The 22,535-nt window shown below is 42.0% G+C and overlaps 2 protein-coding genes across 2 annotated transcripts in view; one reads left to right on the forward strand and one right to left on the reverse strand.

Moving 5' to 3' along the window:
• The window catches only part of LOC110497449 (choline transporter-like protein 1), a 35,637-nt gene extending 23,097 nt beyond the window's left edge, over positions 1 to 12,540 (forward strand). The window contains exons 12-16 of the mRNA XM_021573554.3: positions 9,826 to 9,909; positions 10,070 to 10,207; positions 10,352 to 10,588; positions 11,387 to 11,467; positions 11,596 to 12,540. Coding sequence (XP_021429229.3) covers positions 9,826 to 9,909; positions 10,070 to 10,207; positions 10,352 to 10,588; positions 11,387 to 11,467; positions 11,596 to 11,622 — 567 coding nt within the window. The 3' untranslated portion in view covers positions 11,623 to 12,540. The remainder of the gene's footprint in view (positions 1 to 9,825; positions 9,910 to 10,069; positions 10,208 to 10,351; positions 10,589 to 11,386; positions 11,468 to 11,595) is intronic.
• Positions 12,541 to 17,251: 4,711 nt separating this feature from the next.
• Positions 17,252 to 21,063, reverse strand: LOC110497450 (E3 ubiquitin-protein ligase TRIM21-like). Its single transcript, XM_021573556.3, has 2 exons — positions 20,844 to 21,063; positions 17,252 to 20,601 (listed from the first exon to the last, which is right to left on the reverse strand). Exon 2 carries the CDS (start codon positions 20,597 to 20,599, stop codon positions 18,983 to 18,985), a length of 1,617 nt encoding a protein of 538 aa, XP_021429231.3. The 5' UTR covers positions 20,600 to 20,601; positions 20,844 to 21,063; the 3' UTR covers positions 17,252 to 18,982.
• Positions 21,064 to 22,535: the final 1,472 nt, after the last annotated feature.

The following is a 22,535-nucleotide window of genomic DNA, read 5'->3' on the forward strand; positions in this document are numbered from 1 at the left end:
TTAACAACATTGTAGTTACTCCACAATACTAACCTAAATGACAGAGTGAAAAGAAGGAAGCCTGTACGCAATACTAATATTGTTTGTAATAAGGTACTAAAGTAATTGAACTTTTTGTCCTGAATACAAAGCATTATGTTTGCGGCAAATCCAACACAACAGAGTACCACTGTACTGGGTGAGTGCTGGTGGCAGGGAAGTCAGGCGCAGGAGAGTGAACTTGGTATAAACGGAGCAGTTTAATAAGTATTCAAAAACTCTGAAAACCAAAATATACTAAATAAAATAAGAGGGTGCAAAACCTGTCGCACACCAGAACATAACTACACACATACATACAACAAACAATCACCGACAAGGACATGAGGGGAAACAGAGGGTTAAATACACAACATGTAATTGATGGGATTGAAATCAGGTGTGATGTAAGACGAGACAAAATCAATGGAAAATGGATCAGCGATGGCGAGAAGGTCGGTGACGTCGACCGCCGAACACTGCCCGAACAAGGAGAGGGACCAACTTCGGTGGAAGTCGTGACAACCACTCTTCATATTTTCAAGCATGGTGGTGGCTGCATCATGTTATGGGTATGCTTGTCATCGGCAAGGACTAGTGATTTTTTTGTGGGGGGTAAAAATAAAAGAAATAGAGCTAAGCACAGGCAAAGAGAAAAACCTGGTTCAGTCTGCTTTCCAACAGACACTAGTAGACAAATCCACCTTTCAACAGGACAATAACTTAAAACGGAAGGCCAAATATACACTGGAGTTACTTACCAAGACGACATTGAATGTTCCTAAGTGGCCTAGTTACAGTTTTGGCTTAAATTGGCTTGACAATCTATGGCAAGACTTGAAAATGGCTGTCTAGCAATGATCAACAGCTAACTTGAAAGAGCTTGAAGATATTTTTCAAGAATAATGGCAGGTTTTCAATAAGAATAAGGTTTTCAAAGCTCTTTGGGACTTACCCATAACGACTAACAGCTGTAATCGCTGCCAAAGATGATTCTAACACATATTGACTCAGGTGGTTGAACAGTTATCTAATTAAAAAAATACAGTGGTTTTGAGATTATGCCGCAGGACTTAATTTGTGGTTTAGTATGTTATCCTCCGTCACTGCTTCATTGCTCCAGACCACCGCAAGGGGGAGTTAGAACACTGATTATGCTTTTGGAAGCTGTACATTTAAAAATATATATATATTCCATGATATTATTAAGATATATGTGTTGGCTGAATATAAGCAGCAAGGGATGTTTGCTAAATAATCAAGTTGATGGCGCAGTCATATAGCCTCGGCACCTACATAAAGCTGAGTGACTTTGGATCAAAAATAAATAAGTACCCACATTCTTTCTGATAGTCTAGAAGTGAAAAATAGAAGTGATTATAAAAGTCACAACTCTACAATTGTTCGCTAGTTTTGGTCTCACATAAGCACGGTCTGTGAAGTGCGTTTAACTAAAATAAGCAATTTTGTTAAAAAAAAACAGGAAATATATAGACCTATGAACACTTAAAAAACGAGAGTCAGGGTTAGTGCTTTGTGTATGTTATTGGTTATCCAGACCTGGATGCCATGTATAATAGTCTCTAAAAGGACACATGTTATCACCGTTTCTTGCATCCTTTCAGAGAGAGAATTTAAACAGCAACCTGTTTAAATTATATCATTATATATCAAAAATATTCAATTTTATTTGGAATGGCAAGCCAGACAAAATTAAAAGGACCAATTGTCTCTCCCCATGTTCAAGAATGGCCTTTTCCCCCTTTATGAAGTTTCCAACCACTCCACTTTCGGTTATTTGAAAATGAAATCATCTCCGAAATATTGTTATTTTTTAAACAAGGACTTAGAAAATGAGATTATGAACTCTGCAAACAACGTTTCCAGTACGAGAATGAGAATGGTAAATGACTGTAATTAATACATTCATTCATTACAAAAGAAGCCACCCATCCACCCATTATGGACTATTAGCAGGACAATAGACTATGGCCAAGAAAGAGGGTAGGGGGGAATTGTATCGTCAATTTCTCAAGCCAAAACATCTTGATGGTCTCCACCAGTTCATCTTTGCTTGTAGAGTTACGGATGAATGTTTTCAGTTGATGCCAAAACAAGTTAGATCGGGTTTAAATCAGGAGACCTACATGTGGAGATGGAACAAATATATTTTTTAGATATACTGTAGGCCTACCGTAGGTGTTGTAGGACTTTTATTTAACCTTTATTTTACTACATAAAGGTCTGCTTACTCTGCTGGTGCCTTGACCCAGTTTTTGCCCTCATTTGCAATGCAAACCCGGGTGGCAAACGCTTTTCATCAAGCCAGCTTATTTCTATGGTGCTACCCGTTCCAGGGTTGGGACTGTATCCACCAGAGGACTTGAAAATGAGTCGGTGCTGAGAGGATCACCAAAACTAAAGGTATTTTGGTTTCCGTACATTTAAAAAAATGTTTTATGTGTATAGCCTATCAATGTGTAGACATGCAGTCGTGGCTAAAAGTTTTGAGAATGACACAAATATACATTTTCACAAAGTCTGCTGCCTCAGTTTGTATGATGGCAATTTGCATATACTCCAGAATGTTATGAAGAGTGATCAGATGAATTGCAAAGTCCCTCTTTGCCATGCAAATGAACTGAATCCCCAAAAAACATTTCCACTGCATTTCAGCCCCGCCACAAAAGGACCAGCTAACATCATGTCAGTGATTCTCTCGTTAACACAGGTGTGAGTGTTGACGAGGACAAGGCTGGAGATCACTCTGTCATGCTGATCGAGTTCGAATAATAGAGTGGAAGCTTCAAAATGAGGGTGTTGCTTGGAATCATTGTTCTTCCTCTGTCAGCCATGGTTACCTGCAAGGAAACGTGCCATCATCATTGCTTTGCACAAAAAAGGCTTCACAGGCAAGGATTTTGCTGCCAGTAAGATTTCACCTGAATCAACCAGTTATCAGATCATCAAGAACTTCAAGGAGAGTGGTTCAATTGTTGTGAAGAAGGCTTCAGGGCGCCCAAGAAAGTCCAGCAAGCGCCTGGACCATCTTCTAAAGTTGATTCAGCTGCGGGATCGGGGTACCACCAGTACAGAGCTTACTCAGGAATGGCAGCAGGCAGGTGTGAGTGCATCTGCACGCACAGTGAGGCGAAGACTTTTGGAGGATGGCTTAGTGTCAAGAAGGGCAGCAAAGAAGCCACTTCTCTCCAGGAAAAACATCAGGGTCAGACTGATATTCTGCAAAAAGTACAGGGATTGGACTGCTGAGGACTAGGGTAAAGTAATTTTCTCTGATGAATCCCCTTTCCGATTGTTTGGGGCATCGGGGGAAAAAAGCTTGTCCGGAGAAGACAAGGTGAGCGCTACCATCAGTCCTGTGTCATGCCAACAGTAACGCATCCTGAGACCATTCATGTGTGGGGTTGCTTCTCAGCCAAGGGAGTGGGCTCACTCACAATGTTGCCTAAGAACACAGCCATGAATAAAGAATGGTACCAACACATCCTCCAAGAGCAACTTCTCCCAACCATCCAGGAACAGTTTGGTCACGAACAATGCCTTTTCCAGCATAATGGAGCACCTTGCCATAAGGCAAAAGTGATAAGTAAGCGGCTCGTGGAACAAAACATCGATATTTTGGGTGCATGGCCAGGAAACTCCCCAAACCTTAATCCCATTGAGAACTTGGGTGGACAAACAAAACCCCACAAGTTCTGACAAACTCCAAGCATTGATTATGCAAGAATGGGCTGCCATCAGTCAGGATGTGGCTCAGAAGTTAATTGACAGCATGCCAGGGCGGATTGCAGAGGTCTTGAAAAAGAAGAGTCAACACTGCAAATATTGACTCTTTGCATCAACTTGTAATTGTCAATAAAAGCCTTTGACACTTATGAAATGCTTGTAATTATACTTCAGTATTCTATAGTAACATCTGACAAAAATATCTAAAGATAATTGATAATTGTGTACTAAAACCATCCATGTGTTTTTTCAGAGCATGCAACCATGCCGACAACCTCAAATGACTGCCTCGCCTGGTTCACCAACTACTTCTCAGATAGAGTTCAGTATGTCAAATCGGAGGGCCTGTTGTCCGGACCTCTGGCAGTCTCTATGGGGGTGCCACAGGGTTCAATTCTTGGGCCGACTCTTTTCTCTCTATACATCAATGATGTTGCTCTTGCTGCTGGTGATTCTCTGATCCACCTTTACGCAAATTACACTATTCTGTATACATCTGGCCCTTCTTTGGCAGTGTGTTAATAAACCTCCAAAACGAGCTTCAATGCCATACAACACTCCTTCCATGGCCTCCAACTGCTCTTAAATGCTAGTAAAACTAAATGCATGCTTTTCAACCGATCGCTGCCCGCACCCGCCTGCCCGACTAGCATCACTACTCTGGACGGTTCTGACTTAGAATATGTGGACAACTACAAATACCTAGGTGTCTGGTTAGACTGTAAAGTCTCCTTCCAGACTCACATGAAGCATCTCCAATCCAAAAATAAATCTAGAATCGGCTTCACAACAAAGCCTCCTTCACTCATGATGCTAAACATACCCTTGTAAAACTGACTATCCTACCGATCCTTGACTTCGGTGATGTCATTTACAAAATAGCCAAAAACACTCTACTCAGCAAATTAGATGTAGTCTATCACAGTGCCATCCTTTTTGTTGCCAAAGCCTTATATACTACCTACCACTGCGATCTGTATGCTCTCGTTGGCTGGCCCTCGCTTCATATTCGTCGCCAAACCCACTGGATCCAGGTCATCTATAAGTCTTTGCTAGGGAAAGCCCTGCATTATCTCAGCTCACTGGTCACCATAGCAACACCCACCCGTAGCACGCGCTCCAGCAGGTATATTTCACTGGTCATCCCCAAAGCCAACTCCTCCTTTGGCCGCCTTTTTTTCCAGGTCTCTGCTGCTAATGACTGGAATGAATTGCAAAAATCACTGAAGCTGGAGACTTATATCTCCCTCACTAACTTTAAGCATCAGCTGTCAGAGCAGCTTAACGATCACAGCACCTCTACACAGCCCATCTGTAAATAGCCCACCCAACTACCTCATTCCCCAAATTGTTATTTATTCTTGCTCTTTTTGCACCCCAGTATCTCTACTTGCACATCATCATCTGGACATCTATCACTCCGGTGTTAATGCTAAATTATAATTATTTTGCCACTATGGCCTATTTATTGCCTTACCTCCCTAATCTTACTACATTTGCACACACTGTATGTAGAGTTTTCTATTGTGTTATTGACTGTACGTTTGTTTATCCCACGTGTAACTCTGTGTTGTTTTTGTCGCAGTGCTTTGCTTTATCTTGGCCAGGTCACAGTTGTAAATGAGAACGTGTTCTCAACTGGCCTACCTGGTTAAATAAAGGTGAAATAGAATAAAATTAATAAAACATCTGTGGAGAAATGGCTGGACAACAGGCCTCACCAAAAAAAAAACGCATGGTTCTACAGAATAGCAACTGGGATGGACCCGGAGGCGAATGTGGCTTCTTCATCAACATGTTTAAGCTTTCGTTAAAATAATGATAAAAATACTCTTTCAAAATGCAGATGTTTATTTTGTTATGGATCCATAACGAATTACTATGGGAATAAATATCACTGAATGACAGAAATATTGGAACAAAGTAGGCTTGTATCCATGCCTGGGCCTGCAGGACACAGAGTTCTTTGTTTTGTCGGGTCGAAAACTACAGAACAGTACAAAACAAGAGAACACATTATTAATCCACAGCTACTTCGAAGTCTGTGGAGGGCTGAGTACATCCTTTATTGTATTCACTTATACAGTATCAACATGATATTAACTTATAGAGCTAATAAGAGACTAAAATAACTGTGGGTAAATACAGTGCCTTCAGAAAGTATTCATCATTCATCCCATGACTTATTCCACATTTTGCTGTGTTACAGCCTGATTTCAAAATTGATTCAGTTGATTGTTTTTATTACCCATCTACACACATACACAATAATGACAAAGTGAAAACATGTTTTTTTGAAAATACATTGAAATTGAAATACAGAAATATCTAATTTACGTAAGTATTCATACCCCTGAGTCAATACTTTGTAGAAACACTTTTGGCGGCGATTACAGCTTTGAGTCATCTTGGGTATGTCTGTATTAGCTTTGCACATCTGGATTTGGGGATTTTCTCCCATTCTTCCTTGCAGATTTTCTCAATCTCTGTTAAGTTTAATTGGGGAGCGGTGGTGAACAGCAATCTTCAAGTCTTTCCACAGATTTTCAATGTGTTTCAAGCCTGAGCTGTGGCTGGGCTACTTAAGGACTTTCACATTCTTGTTCTGAAGCCATTCCAGCATTGCTTTGGCTGTAGGCTTGGGGTCATTGTCCTGTTGGAACATAAATCTTCACCCCAGTCTAAGGTTGTTTGCACTCTGAAGAAGGTTCTCATCAAAGGAATTGCCTGTATTTGGCTCCATTCATTGTTCCCTCTGTCCTTACCAGTCTCTGCCGCTGAAAAGCATCCCCATAGCATGATACTGCCACCACCATGCCTGTGCTGGTTTTCTTCAGACATTGTGCTCTGCAGTCATACCAAAGAGTTACATCAGACCACAGAATCTTTTGCTTTATGCTCTGTCTTTCATTTGCCTTTTTGCAATCTCCAGGCGTGCTATCATGTGCCTTTTTCTCGGGTGGTTTTCGTCTGGCCGTTCTCCCATCAAGCCCATATTGGTGAAGTGCTGTAGAGACTGTTGTTCCCCCATCTCAGCTAAGGACTCTGTAGTTGTGTTAGTGTGGTCATTGGATTCTAGGTCACCTCCCTGACTAAGGTCCTTCTTGCCTGGTTGCTCAGTTTGGTTGGACGGTAGCTCCAGGCAGAGTCTGGGTAGTTCCATGTTTTTTTAAATTTCCCAATGATGGAGACAACTGTGCTCTTGGAAACTATCAACACTCTAGAAATTGTTTTATACCCTTCCCAGATATATGCCTCATCACAATTCTATCTCGGGAGATCTACGGACAGTTCCTTAGACTTCATGGTTTACTGTAGTTTCTGCTCTGACATTGCCCTGTCAACTGCGGGACCTTTATATAGACAGTAGTGTTTCTTTATAAATCATGTACAAACAATTTAATTGGCCACAGGTGTACTCCAATCAAGTTGTTTTGTGACATCTCAGGGATGATCAAAGGATATTGGATGTGTCTGAGCTCAATTTGTAGTGTCATTGCAAAGGGGTGTGAATACTTATGTAAATGCGATATTCCTGTTTTCACTTTGCATTATGGGGAATTGTGTGTTGATGGGTGAACAAAATAATATATTTAATCCATTTGAATTCAGGCTGTAACACAACAAATTGTGGAGTAAGTCAAGGGGTATGAATATTTTCTGAAGGTGCACTGTAGGTAGAAATGAATAATCAAAGCAACATAACTTGTATTACTTATTTAAGTTAATGCCAGTTGAGTTTTCATTGTCAGTAAGCACAAGCATTTATTATCCATATTAAGATGTACAGAACCATTTTCATTTCATGATGACATTTCAGAGGAAACCTGTGAACATTCTAATCACGTGACATGTCAATCTGACTAAATACACACATTTTGATGATTTGTAAATTGTCTGTTGCAAAACAACAGTCCCCTCATTGTTTAACCAGTCTGTGTGATTGACATGAGAGATGATGAGAAGGGCTGAGTTTTTGCGATCAGTATTATTACAGGATTCAAAGAATGGAAAGAGTGTCTCTGTAAAGGTGCAGACATTGGAAGAGTAGATATGAGACCTGGCCTCCACATCATAAAAGGAGACCTGACCCTCCACATAGTCCACAAACAACCCCACCTTCTGGGGCTTCTCAGCAGTCCATTCTCAGGGCTCAGTGTGATTTTACCCTTCCTGTCAATGGACTCTCTGGCCACTTCTACATCCCAGTCAGTCTTCCCCTTAACCGTCACCTCATAGTAAAATCTCCCAGAGGAGAAGCCATCCTTTCAGAGGGTCATAGCATAACGATCAAATCTTTTTGGATTGTCCGGAAGATTCTGTGGTGTGTTTCCATGTCTTACTTGTTTCCCGTCTTCAGACAGGATCAGACTGGAATGTGCTGTATCAGGGTCCAGAGACGTAAGTGTGATTTCAGGCAGCTTCTCCATCTCTTTATTCAGCGTCCAGCTAAGACAAAAGCTCTCCTCGCGGTCCCCACACACATATCACTGAGAACACTGAGCTCAGTGATTTACTGCCCCAGCTCTTTAGAGCCCTTCAGCCTGCCTCTCTACTGCCTTCTGCTTCTCCTCAATCACCTCAACACGCTCAGCCTGGCTTTTCTCAATGGATTTCACCAGAGTACTGAAGAACTGCACACACTCTGCTATCTCTCTGTCTGCATCACTCTTCCTCTGTATGGACAGTGTCATAAGTCTTGTGGTCTGTTTCAGTGCAGAACTGACACACACACGCCTGGTCATTACAGAACACCTCCAGGGGTCTGTCATGCTTCTTACAGATCCTGTCTTACAGGTTCTCCACAGGGTCGATCAGCTTGTGTCTCTTGAATGCTGGGGCTATCTGATGAGGCTCCAGGTGAGTCTCACAGTAAGAGGCCAGACACACCAGGCAGGACTTCAGGGCACCGAGGTTCATCACAGTGCACATGTCACAGGGCTTTTTTGTCAACGTTTGGGAGGGGACTCATCTTTACCCCTGTCTCTCATCCTTTTAAAATTCTCTACAACCTCTCTGAAGGTCGTGTCGACACGAAGCTCAAGTCGTCTGGAGAATTGCTCCTGTCGGACATCGACACAGGTCCTTGCCGTTCCGGTACTTTGTGACAAAGACCATGCAGAAGTTGTGTCCACACGAAGTGGAGACTGGCTCAGTGAACACATCCAGACAGATAGAGCACATACACTGCTCTTCAGACAGGAGACTGCTGGAGGAAGCCATATTTAGAGAGCGAGAGAGCAAACACTCTCTGAAATACTTAAGATCAAAATACTAAAAGACTCCAGCTCCAGATTATAATCAATCAATAATGCATTATATATATATATATATATATTTTTTACAGAGCATTATTTATTTCCTCTAATGACAGTAGAAATTAATCAATTTTCTAAATATAGTTAAACACTGCTATGGTAGATGAAGAAAACAGGAGATGACCATAAACTGTTATCAGGTAACATTTCTTCACCAATCCTTGTAAATCTCTACTGACCTGTGTCTGTGTAAAAGAGTGTGGGCGTGTTCTCCGATGTTTATTTATAGTATCAACAAAACGACCGGAGAGTCAGCATCGTGAAGATACTTTTCTGAATAGTTTGAGGGTGTTTACTCGTGTGCACAACATACAGTAGTAGGTGTATCCCACCCAGTGCTGTTCTGTGCTCTGGAACAGAATTAACCCTTCACATGGCTTATCTCTGTCTTCATTCTTGATACATTCTTTTACCATTTCAAAATCAAACAAGGTTGAACAGTTTAAACAGGAGTGTTCTATTTGTTTTTTACTGATTTAGGTCGAAAAAGTGTGAATCAGAAATGTTTAAACATAAAGACCTATTGCAGGTGTATGGAAGGTTTTCAGACAACAACAACAGTTAAAATTCCACACTGGGATGAAAAAATAGTGGCATTCTTGGCAGATTTGACAATTAATTAAGAAGCAAGACATATCCCAGATTGTGTTGTTAAACGTTCTCGCTTTCACTTACCAATTACCAGTTTGTCAAGTCAGACAATGGGTGGAGAACTAAAACTGAATGTGTTTTCTGTTGGTAGGAAAATGCCTGTGCTCGCTGTATGCTGAAAGCCTGCATCTGCTGCTTGTGGTGCCTGAAGAAGTGTCTAACATACCTGAATCAAGTAAGTGTCCTATCAGACTGATTGTCATCTAAGATGTGGATTATTCTCACTATTACACACATTATATCATTGACAACAGTCTATTTTACAAGGGAGACTCATTCCAAGATGACACATTGTTATTGACGATACTCCTGTCCTCTGTCTGTTTTCACCACAGAACGCGTACACGGCCACAGCGATCAACAGCACCAGTTTCTGTACGTCGGCGTGCGATGCCTTTGTCATCCTGGTAGAGAATGCCCTCAGAGTGGCCACCATCAACACCGTGGGGGACTTTGTCCTCTTCCTGGGAAAGGTAACGGCCACATAGCGACGCCATTTTAGCGATATTTCAAGCATAGTAATACTATTTGATCTATCACCCTCTCTTTTTCTCTTTTCTCCCTTTCCCACCCCCACTTTTCTCCATCTTTCCCTGTGTGTGTGTGTGTGTGTCCAGGTACTGATCGTCTCCTGCACAGCGTTCGTCGGTGTACTGTCGCTCAACTACCAGCGTGACTACACGGTGTGGGTGCTGCCCCTGCTCATCGTCTGCCTGTTCTCCTGGCTGGTGGCCCACTGCTTCCTATCTGTCTTTGAGATTGTGGTGGACGTGCTCTTCCTCTGCTTTGCCGTGGACACCAAGCACAACGACGGCAGCCCCGGCCGAGAGTTCTACATGGACAAAGCCCTCATGGTGAGGGGAAGGGAGGCGAGGCTGGGTGGGAGATTATGGCTGGGTCCCCGATTCTCCACCAGTCATGGATTAAAAGCAATGGATTGGTGTAATCACAGATAACAATGAAAAGAAATGTCTTAAAAAAATGTATCTTGCCAGTCGTGGCGTGGCAAGATCTGGTGGGACCATTCTAGCCAATGTGTGGGCAGATACGCAGATACGCGTGTGAACAACAGGCACAACTCCGACAGGCACAGCTTGCCGGGATTTCGCGTGTCCTACTTATGTCAGTACAACTGAAACAACCTAAGCATTACGAGACTTCTATTCGATCAGATAAGCCTCATGTAGTAATTAAACCATACCATTTTTTGCTAAACAAATTTGACCCTCATTGACCTCCATACAAAAACCTTTTTAAAAACACCATCTGCTGGAGAAGACACATCTTGGGCCCAGTTATCCCTCTCACGTTGCCTTTTCCTCTCTGCTGCAATCGCAGGCTAGAGGGAGTTTCCACCATTGTTCAATTCTTTGGTAGAATTGTGGAGAATCGGGACTTAGCCTTATATATATATATTTCTCTGTTCCATTATCCACACTAACATTCCAATGTATCAGGCAACACATCCTCACTGGTATGCTAGTGTGGGTAATGGAATGTAGCCATTGTTTTTGCAGAGTGCCACTTTTGAATCCATTTCTATATGGTGAATAGTGTTTATGTAAGTATTGCACCAAACTCGCCTTGTTACCTCAACACCCGACACACACATTCACCCTTGCTCTTCTTTCTCCCTCTACCTCTCTCTGTAGGAGTTTGTAGAGAACAGTAAAAAAATGGCGGGAAGGGACCGGGCCGAGGCAGGTGGAGACAGTCGTGAGATGAAGCCCATGGTGAGTTAACAAAACTTTTCCAACAGAATGCATTCACTTACTTCCATAGTCTAGAGTCATACACCCAAAATGACGATGCTGATGAAGACAATAGTAAAGATTAACACTCCATTTGTTTGTTGTTGTAGACTCATGGAGGAGGGACTTTTGCTTGACCAAACCAAACCAGAAGACGGAAACCAAAAGGCATTCTAAACGTTTCCAGGATATCACTCCAGTCCCAGGGACGACAATATTTTTGATAACCTGTTTATTAATTTATGGCACACTATACATGAAAGCTTCGTTTTTAAAAAAAAGCACAATGTCTTTTTGTAGCACATCCGTCAATAATATTGTTAGTGTAGTTTTGCGGTATTGTACAGGCTGTGGAGTTGGTGTTTTTTAGTTTAGCTTCTTGTGTGTGTGGAAGTATTGTGTGAGAGATTTATTCAAATGCAGCATGTCATCACTGTTGTTGTTTTCTTTAACTACTAATATTGTACAATGCAAGTGTTTGTATATCAATGTCTTTTTACATTGTGGTAATGAGGATCATGGTCGCTACTTACGCTGCACTGGTACATCTAATTCGATTGTGACAAATAACTAGCATAACAGATGATCAACAGACACTTTTCTCTGTGGAAAACTCCAACCCCAATGTCTTTTGACCCTGTTGAAAGATTTCCTTCATGGAATAGAAGAAAAAACTAATTCTGCGTTTAGATTTTTTTTTTTTAACAGGATCAGTGAAAAGCCAGCTCCCAATGGAGCATTTTACTGTTGTAAATCAAACATGAAATAGCCAGTGCTATGTACTATGATAAGGATGTTCATATTGGTTATTAGTATTTTGAAATGCAGGTCCAACAAGTACTGAGGTGTCTTATGTCAAAGGCAATGCATTACCATAATGGAAAATCCCTATATTGTGGCAACGTTGAGTCATTACTCCTGATTTGAGTTTGGAATACTGTATCCATAGAAAAAGCGATTCCCTATGACTGTATCTCTATTCGTGAATGCAAACAGAGTTTTATCCCAGAATATTTTGGATTACATTTTGATACAGAGAAATAAAACAACAAAAAGATGCAGTGACCACTTGTGTTAGTGAGAGCTGTGGGCAAGAGAGAATCAGTTCCAGTAGGGACATGGGTTTGTGTCTGGATGTCATTAAGATATCCACTCAGGAAAAAACATTAAAACAAAATACCCAATAATAAATACAATATAAAAACTCAGCAAAAAAAAAATGTTTCTCTCACTGCGTTTATTTTCAGCAAACTTAACATGTGTAAATATTTGTATGAACATAAGATTCAACAACTGAAACATAAACTGAACATGTTCCACTGACATGTGACTAACAGAAATGGAATAGTATGTCCCTGAAAAAGGGTGGGTCAAAATCAAAGTAACAGTCAGTATCTGGTGTGGCCACCAGCTGCATTAAGTACTGCAGTGGATCTCATCATGGACAGCACCAGATATGCCAGTTCTTGCTGTGAGATGTTTCCCCACTCTTCCACCAAGGCACCTGCAAGTTCCCGGACATTTCTGGGGGAAATGACCCGAGCCCTCACCCTCCTATCCAACAGGTCCCAAACGTGCTCAATGGGATTGAGATCCGGGCTCTTCGCTGGGCCATGGCAGAACACTGACATTCCTGTCTTGCAGGAAATCACACACAGAACGAGCAGTATGGCTGGTGGCATTGTCATGCTGGAGGGTCAAGTCAGGATGAGCCTGCAGGAAGGGTACCACATGAGGGAGGAGGATGTCTTCCCTGTAACACACAGCATTGAGATTGCCTGCAATGACAACAAGCTCAGTCCGATGATGCTGTGACCCTCCACCTCCAAATCAATCCCGCTCCAGAGTGCAGGTTTTGGTGTAACACTCATTCCTTCGATGATAAACGTGAATCCGACCATCACCCCTGGTGAGACAAAACCGCGCCTCGTCAGTGAAGAGCACTTTTTGCCAGTCCTGTCTGGTCCAGCAACGGTGGGTTTGCACCCATGGGCGACGTTGTTGCCGGTGATGTCTGGTGAGGACCTGCCTTACAACAAGGCCTATAAGCCCTTAGTCCAGCCTCTCTCTGCCTATTGCGGACAGTCTGAGCACTGATGGAAGGATTGTGCGTTCCTGGTGTAACTCGGGCAGTTGTTGTTGCCATCCTGTGCCTGTCCCGCAGGTGTGATGTTCGGATGTACCGATCCTGTGCAGGTGTTGTTACGCATGGTCTGCCACTGCGAGGACGATCAGCTGTCCGTTCTGTCTCCCTGTAGCGCTGTCTTAGGCGTCTCACAGTACGGACATTGCAATTTATTGCCATGGCCACATCTACAGTCCTCATTTCTCCTTGCAGCATGCCTAAGGCACGTTCACGCAGATCATAATCTTTCTTTTGGTGTTTTTCAGAGCCAGTAGAAAGGACTCTTTAGTGTCCTAAGTTTTCATAACTGTGACCTTAATTGCCTACCATCTGTAAGCTGTAAATGTCTTAACGAACGTTCCACAGGTACATGTTCATTAATTGTTTATGGTTAATTGAAGAAGCATGGGAAACAGTGTTTAAACCCTTTACAATGAAGATCTGTGAAGTTATTTGGATTTTTATGTTTGAAAGACAGGGTCCTGAAAAAGGGACTTTATTTGATAAGTTTATATATATATATATATATATATATATATATACAGTGGGGAGAACAAGTATTTGATACACTGCTGATTTTGCAGGTTTTCCTACTTACAAAGCATGTAGAGGTCTGTAATTTTTATCATAGGTACACTTCTGTGAGAGACGGAATCTAATACAAAAATCCAGAAAATCTCATTGTATGATTTTTAAGTAATTAATTTGCATTTTATTACATGACATAAGTATTTGATCACCTACCAACCAGTAAGAATTCCAATCAAAAAGACTCCAGGGATACAATTGTAGACCTGCACAAGGTTGGGATGGGCTACAGGACAATAGGCAAGCAGCTTGGTGAGAAGGCAACAACTGTTGGCACAGTTGGGGCTGGGGCTCCATGCAAGATCTCACCTCGTGGGGCATCAATGATCATGAGGAAGGTGAGGGATCAGCCCAGAACTACACGGCAGGACCTGGTCAATGACCTGAAGAGAGCTGGGACCACAGTCTCAAAGAAAACCATTAGTAACACACCACGCCGTCATGGATTAAAATCCTGCAGCGCACGCAAGGTCCCCCTGCTCAAGCCAGCGCATGTCCAGGCCCGTCTGAAGTTTGCCAATGACCATCTGGATGATCCAGAGGAGGAATGGGAGAAGGTCATGTGGTCTGATGAGACAAAAATAGAGCTTTTTGGTCTAAACTCCACTCGCCGTGTTTGGAGGAAGAAGAAGGATGAGTACAACCCCAAGAACACCATCCCATTCGTGAAGCATGGAGGTGGAAACATCATTCTTTGGGGATGCTTTTCTGCAAAGGAGACAGGACGACTGCACTGTATTGAGGGGGGGATGGATGGGCTCATTGAAGATGGGTCATGGCTGGGTCTTCCAGCATGACAACGACCCGAAACACACAGCCAGGGCAACTAAGGAGTGGCTCCGTAAGAAGCATCTCAAGGTCCTGGAGTGGCCTAGCCAGTCTCCAGACCTGAACCCAATAGAAAATCTTTGGAGGGAGCTGAAAGTCCGTATTGCCCAGCGACAGCCCCGAAACCTGAAGGATCTGGAGAAGATCTGTATGGAGGAGTGGGCCAAAATCCCTGCTGCAGTGTGTGCAAACCTGGTCAAGTACAGGAAACGTATGATCTCTGTAATTGAAAACAAAAGTTTCTGTACCAAATATTAAGTTCTGCTTTTCTGATGCAAATTAATTACTTAAAAATCATACAATGTGATTTTCTGGATTTTCTCACAGTTGAAGTGTACCTATGATTAAAAATTACAGACATCTACATGCTTTGTAAGTAGGAAAACCTGCAAAATCGGCAGTGTATCAAATACTTGTTTTCCCCACTGTATGCATATATACACAGTACCAGTCAAATGTTTGGACACACCTACACATTCAAGGGTTTTTCTTTATTTGTACTATTTTCTACATTGTAGAATACATTTTGATGTCTTCACTATTATTGTAGAATAATAGTAAAGACATCAAATATTTTAGAAAAAGCTGTTGCGCAGCAACTCACGGCCTCCTCAAGACAATGTATACGAAACGCATCAGTCTGGTTTTAGACCCCATCATAGTGTGGCCAATGTGAAATGGCTAGCAAGTTAGCGGTGGTGCGCGCTAATAGTGTTTCAGTCGGTGACATCACTCGCTCTGAGACCTAGAAGTAGTTGATCCCCTTGCTCTGCAAGGGCCGTGGCTTTTGTGGCGCGATGGGTAACGATGCTTCGTGAGTGACTGTGGTTGATGTGTGCAGAGGGTCCCTGGTTTGAGCCCAGGTTGGGGCGAGGAGAGGGATGGAAGCCATACTGTTACAATAGCACTGAGATTGCACTTGTGAAGGTGGTAAATTACCTTTTAAGGGCGTCAGACCGAGGCTCTGCATCTGTCCTCGTGCTCCTAGACTTTAGAGCTGCTTTTGATACCATCGATCACCATATTCTTTTGGAGAGATTGGAAACCCAAATTGGTCTACACGGACAAGTTCTGGCCTGGTTTAGATTTGATCTGTCTGGAAAAGATACTGTATGTTTGTCTCTGTAGATGGTTTGTCCTGTGAGTGGGAGGCCCTGGTGCACAACTGAGCAAGAGGACAAGTACATTAGAGTGTCTAGTTTGAGAAACAGACGCCTCCAAGTCCTCAACTGGCAGCTTCATTAAATAGTACCCGCAATACACCAGTCTCAACGTCAACAGTGAATAGGCGACTCTGGGATGCTGGCCTTCTAGGCAGAGTTGCAAAGAAAAAGCCATATCTCAGACTGGCCAATAAAAATAAAAGATTAAGATGGGCAAAAGAACACAGACACTGAACAGAGGAATTCTGCCTAGAAGGCCAGCATCCCAGAATCGCCTCTCCAGCGTTGATGTTGAGACTGGTGTTTTGCTGGTACTATTTAATGAAACTGCCAGTTGAGGACTTGTGAGGCGACTGTTTCTCAAACTAGACACTTTAATGTACTTGTCCTCCTGCTCAGTTGTGCACCGATGCCTCCTCTTTCTATTCTGGTTAGGGCCAGTTTGTGCTGTTCTGTGAATGGAGTAGTATACAGCGTTGTATGAGATCTTTAGTTTCTTGGCAATTTCTCACATGGAATAGATTTCATTTCTCAGAACAAGAATAGACTGATGAGTTTCAGAAGAACGTTTTTTGTTTCTAGCCATTTTGAGCCTGTAAACGAACTCACAAATGCTGATGCTCCAGATACTCAACTAGTCTAAAGGCCAGTTGTATTGATTCTTTAATCAGAACAACCCTTTTCAGCTGTGCTAACATAATTGCAAAATTGTTTTCTTATGATCAATTAGCCTTTTAAAATGATAAACTTGGATTAGCTAACACAACGTGCCATTGGAAGATATGAGTGACGGTTGTTGATAATGGGCCTCGGTAAGCCTATGTAGATATTTCATAAAGAATCTGCCATTTCCAGCTACAATAGTCATTTACAACATTAACAATGTCTACAGTGTATTTCTGATAAATTTGATGTTATTTTAATGGACAAAAAAATAGCTTTCTTTAAAAAACAAGGAAGTGTCTAAGTGACCCCAAACATTTGAATGGTAGCATATTGTAACGGCTCTCCTCTTCCTCTTCTGAGGAGGAGTAGCAAGGATCGGACCAATACGCAGCATGGTAAGTGTCCATGATACTTTAATAAGAACTGAACACGACTCAATACGAAAATAACCAAGTGAATAGAAACAAAAACCAAAACAGTCCTGAATGGTGACACAAACAACAAAAACAGGAAACAATCACCCACCAAGCACAGGTGGGAAAAGGCTACCTAAGTATGATTCTCAATCAGAGACAACTAACGACACCTGCCTCTGATTGAGAACCATACCAGGCCAAACACAAAACACAACATAGAAAAACGAACATAGACAACCCACCCAACTCACGCCCTGACCATACTAAAACAAAGACATAACAAAAGAACTAAGGTCAGAACGTGACACATATATTAAAAAATGTTTACTTTGTTATTATCGGGTACTGTGTGTAAAAATATATATTTTGAGTTTGTGCTGTAACACAACAACATCTGGAATAAGTCAAGGGGTATGAGTACTTTCTGAAGGCACTGTACCATCAGCTCAAAAGAAAAGTATGTATTTTATCATATTCAGTCACTTTTCAGTCACTTTCCTAAACCAACAACCAGCTTGTAGGCACATTATTTCCCTTATCACACACTGTCTTAGATCCACAGCCAGCTCCAAGGAAAAGTATGCCCTTTATCGAAGTACAGTACTGTGGAACCAGCTCAAAGGCTGAGTATGTCCTTTACCACATTCACTTATGCAGTATCAACAACCAGCTCAAAGGCTGAGTATGTCCTTTACCACATTCACTTATGCAGTATCAACAACCAGCTCAAAGGCTGAGTATGTCCTTTACCACATTCACTTATGCAGTATCAACAACCAGCTCAAAGGCTGAGTATGTCCTTTACCACATTCACTTATGCAGTATCAACAACCAGCTCAAAGGCTGAGTATGTCCTTTACCACATTCACTTATGCAGTATCAACAACCAGCTCAAAGGCTGAGTATGTCCTTTACCACATTCACTTATGCAGTATCAACAACCAGCTCAAAGGCTGAGTATGTCCTTTACCACATTCACTTATGCAGTATCAACAACCAGCTTAAAGGCTGAGTATGTCCTTTACCACATTCACTTATGCAGTATCAACAACCAGCTCAAAGGCTGAGTATGTCCTTTACCACATTCACTTATGCAGTATCAACAACCAGCTTAAAGGCTGAGTATGTCCTTTACCACATTCACTTATGCAGTATCAACAACCAGCTCAAAGGCTGAGTATGTCCTTTACCACATTCACTTATGCAGTATCAACAACCAGCTCAAAGTCCTTTTTCACAATAACCTACATCCACAACCAGATCAAAGGAAAAGTAAGTCCTTTATCACTTTCACGTATACAGTATCAACAACCAGCTTAAAGATGCACAATAAAGAAATCACTCTGCCGTTTCCTGGTTGCTAAAATTCTAATAGTTCGCCTAATTTCAGTTTTTGACCCCAAAAAAGCAAGTATAGTGTTGAGAATCATTGTACCATCTAAACCGCTGTGAAATATCTTTTCCACATCCCAAAATATTGTATTTTCAGCTGTTTGGAGGTGGTGTACAAAACCTGAAAGTAAAAGATGCCAAAATGAAATGTAATAACGAGAAGCATAGAAATAATGCACATACAACAGATCTACCGCTTTTTATACTTGCTTTGAATGAGAATGACAGATCTATAACTCACATTTCTATGTGAATTTGGTCGGGTCGCCCAAAAAGTTACATATTGCAGCTTTAAAGAAAGATTAAGTCCTTTGTTTAATCAGTATTTGTGATTGACAGGAGAGATGACGAGAGGGTCTGCGTTTTTACCACTATCATCACTACAGGGACTGAAGAATGGGTAGATTTTCTCTGTAAAGATGCAGCAAGTGAAAGAGTAGATATGAGACCTGGCCTCCACATTATAAAAAGAGACCACACCCTCCTCATAATCCACAAACACCCCCACCTTCTGGGGCTTCTCGCTCAGGGAGAGACGGACTTGCGGTGAGGCACAGGCTGTGTACTCATTCCCATCCCTTAGCATCATAGTCCAAACTCCATGTTCAGGGCTCAGTGTGATATCCCCCTTCCTGTCAGTGGACTCTCTGGCAACTCCTAAATCCCACCTAGTCTTACCCTTAACCGTCACCTCATAGTAAAATCTCCCTGAGGAGAAGCCATCCTTTCCAAGGAGAACGGTAAAACGATCAAACCTTTTTGGATTGTCCGGAAGATTCAGTTCCGTGTCTCCAGTTCTCACTTGTTTCCCATTGTCAGACAGGATGAGAAAGAGATTTGCTGTATCAGGGTCCAGTGTCACATCCACTGCATACTGCTGAATCCTCTTCAGTTTGACCTCAGGCAGCTTCTCCATCTCTTTATTCAATGTCTCCTCCAGCTGAGACACAGCTCTCCTCACAGCCCTGTGAACACTGATCTCAGACCAGTCCTTGGTGGGTGGAGGGGTGCACACCACGGATGTGAAGCTCTGGAGAAGTTGGAGGTGGTCCTCAGTGTGTGAGAGCTGCTTCAGCTCAGTGCTTCTCCTCTTTAGCTCAGTGATTTCCTGCTCTAGTTCTTTAATGAGCCCTTCAGCCTGCCTCTCTACTGCTTTCTGCTTCTCCTCAACCTCCTCAATGAGCCGAGCTTGGCCTTTCTCAATGGAGCGCACCAGAGCAGTGAAGACCTTTATGCTGTCTGCTATCTCCCTCTTTGCATCTCTTTTGCTGAGATGTACTGAGAGTTTAATCTCTTTAACTTTCTGCAGTAGCTCCTGGATAATCCTCTGCACTTCTGCCTCAGTTTTCCCCAGCTGAGCCTTCCTCTCTCCACACTCGTCCTCTATAGGAACAGTGTCATGAGTCTTGTGGTCTGTTTCAGTGCAGAACTGACACACACACGTCTGGTCAGTCCTACAGAACAGCTCCAGGAGTCTGTCGTGCTTCTTACAGATCCTGTCTTCCAGGTCCTCCACAGGGTCGATCAGCTTGTGTCTCTTGAATGCTGGGGATATTTGATGAGGCTCCAGGTGAGTCTTACAGTAAGATGCCAGACACACCTGGCATGACTTCAGGGCCTTGCGCTTCGTCCCAGTGCAGACGTCACAGTGCACTTTTCCAGGTTTGGCAGGGGACTCATCTTTACCTGTGTCTCTCAACAATTTATAATTCTCTATAATCTCTCTGAAGGTTGTGTTGACACGAAGCTTAGGTTGCCTGGAGAATTTCTCCTGACACAGTGGACATTGACACAGGTCGCTGCTATCCCAGTACTTTGTTATACAGGCCATGCAGAAGTTGTGTCCACACGAAGTGGAGACTGGCTCAGTGAACACATCCAGACAGATAGAGCACAGAAACTGCTCTTCAGACAGGAGACTGCTGGAGGAAGCCATATCTAGAAAGAAGGCGGAACTATAAATGATTTCCTGGAAAGAGTCAGCTCTTGATAGTTTCAGTGTCATCAACATGGCATTAAGGGATACAAACCAATCCTGTTTAACCACACAACATACATTATGCATTAATACATTTACAAAATATAGCTTAACATAGGTACTGTAGAAAAGAAAACAGTTAGAATATAATAAGTTACACAATAGAATGTATCTTCACCTGCCCTGGTAAATCTCTACTCACTTGTGTGTGAGAGAGAGTGTGGGTTCTCTCTGATCTTTCTGACTGTAGTATCAAAAAAGCCCTGGAGACAGCTTAGCTGTCTAATGAAGATTTCTGAGGAGTTTGAGAGCGTTGGAGATAGTTTGCTCTTTTGCTGTTCAATCGTCTATCCACTTAAGTTTCACTTTGGCAACTTGACATCAAAATGCTCCTCCCCACCCAGTGCTGCTCTGCACTCTGTAACAGAATTAACCCTTCACGTTGCTGATCTCTCTCTTCTATCTTGATACATTGTTTAACCATCTAAAATCAAACCAGGTTGAACATCTTTAAACAGGAATGATCTAGGTAAAAAAAAGTGTGAATCAGAAATGTTAAACAAGGAATTATTGCAGATGTATGGAACGTTTTCCAAAGACGTAAAAAAAAAAGAATTTAAGTTCATGGGGATGAACAAATAAACACAGTCTAGGTGTCACGCCCTGGTCTTAGTATTTTGTGTTTTCTTTATTATTTTGGTCAGGCCAGGGTGTGACATGGGTTATTTATGTGGTGTGTTTTGTCTAGGGTTTTTTTGTAGGTTATGGGATTGTGGTTAGTGGGGTTGTCTAGAAAGGTCTATGGTTGCCTGGAGTGGTTCTCAATCAGAGGCAGGTGTTTATTGTTGTCTCTGATTGGGATCCATATTTAGGCAGCCATATTCTTTGAGTGTTTCCTGGGTGATTGTTCCTGTCTCTGTGTTTGTTTGCACCAGATAGGCTGTTTAGGTTTTTTCACGTTTATTGTTTTTGTATATTGTTCGTGTTGTCATCTTTATTAAAGATGTATACAAATAACCACGCTGCATTTTGGTCCGATCCCTGCTACACCTCCTCTTCAGAGGAAGAGGAGAAAGGAAACCGTTACACTAGGTAGATTTGAGCTTGCCCGATGACTCACACAGAATTCTTCCTCTGCTCTATTGATAAGAAACAAAGTTCATGGGTGTGGCGTTTGGCCATGGCAATGGGTCTGGGCAGCCAGGCAAGATTTGACCATTAGCAACAAGAAGTATCCCAGGAAAGGCATTTAAACATACTCACTTTCGCTCATACCGACCACCAGTTTGTCAAGTCAAATCAAATCACATTTTATAGGTCACTTCACGTGTTTAGCAGATGTTATTGCGGGTGTAGCGAAATGCTTGTGTTTCTAGCTCTAACCGTGCAGTAATATCTAAAAAATAATGATCTAGCAATTTCACAACGATACACACAAAACACACAAATCTAAAATGAAGAAATGGAATTAAGAATATATAAATATTTGGACGAGCAATATCGGAGCAGCATTGACTAAAATACATTAGAATAGAATAGAATGCAGTATATATATACAGTGGGGCAAAAAAGTATTTAGTCAGCCACCAATTTAGTCAGCCACCAACCATAATTTGCAAATAAATTCATTAAAATCCTACAATGTGATTTTCTGGATTTTTTTTCTCATTTTGTCTGTCATAGTTGAAGTGTAACTATGATGAAAATTACAGGCATCTCTCATCTTTTAAGTGGGAGAACTTACACAATTGGTGGCTGACTAAATACTTTTTTTGCCCCACTGTACATATGAAATGAGTAATGCAAAATATGTAAACATGATTAAAGTGACTAGTGTTCCATTTTAAAGTGGCCATTGATTTCAAGTATATGTATATAGTGCAGCAGCCTCTAA

Source organism: Oncorhynchus mykiss, chromosome 19 (assembly GCF_057628025.1).
Source record: "Oncorhynchus mykiss isolate SJ-2025 chromosome 19, ASM5762802v1, whole genome shotgun sequence".
Classification (NCBI taxonomy): Eukaryota; Metazoa; Chordata; class Actinopteri; order Salmoniformes; family Salmonidae; genus Oncorhynchus; species Oncorhynchus mykiss.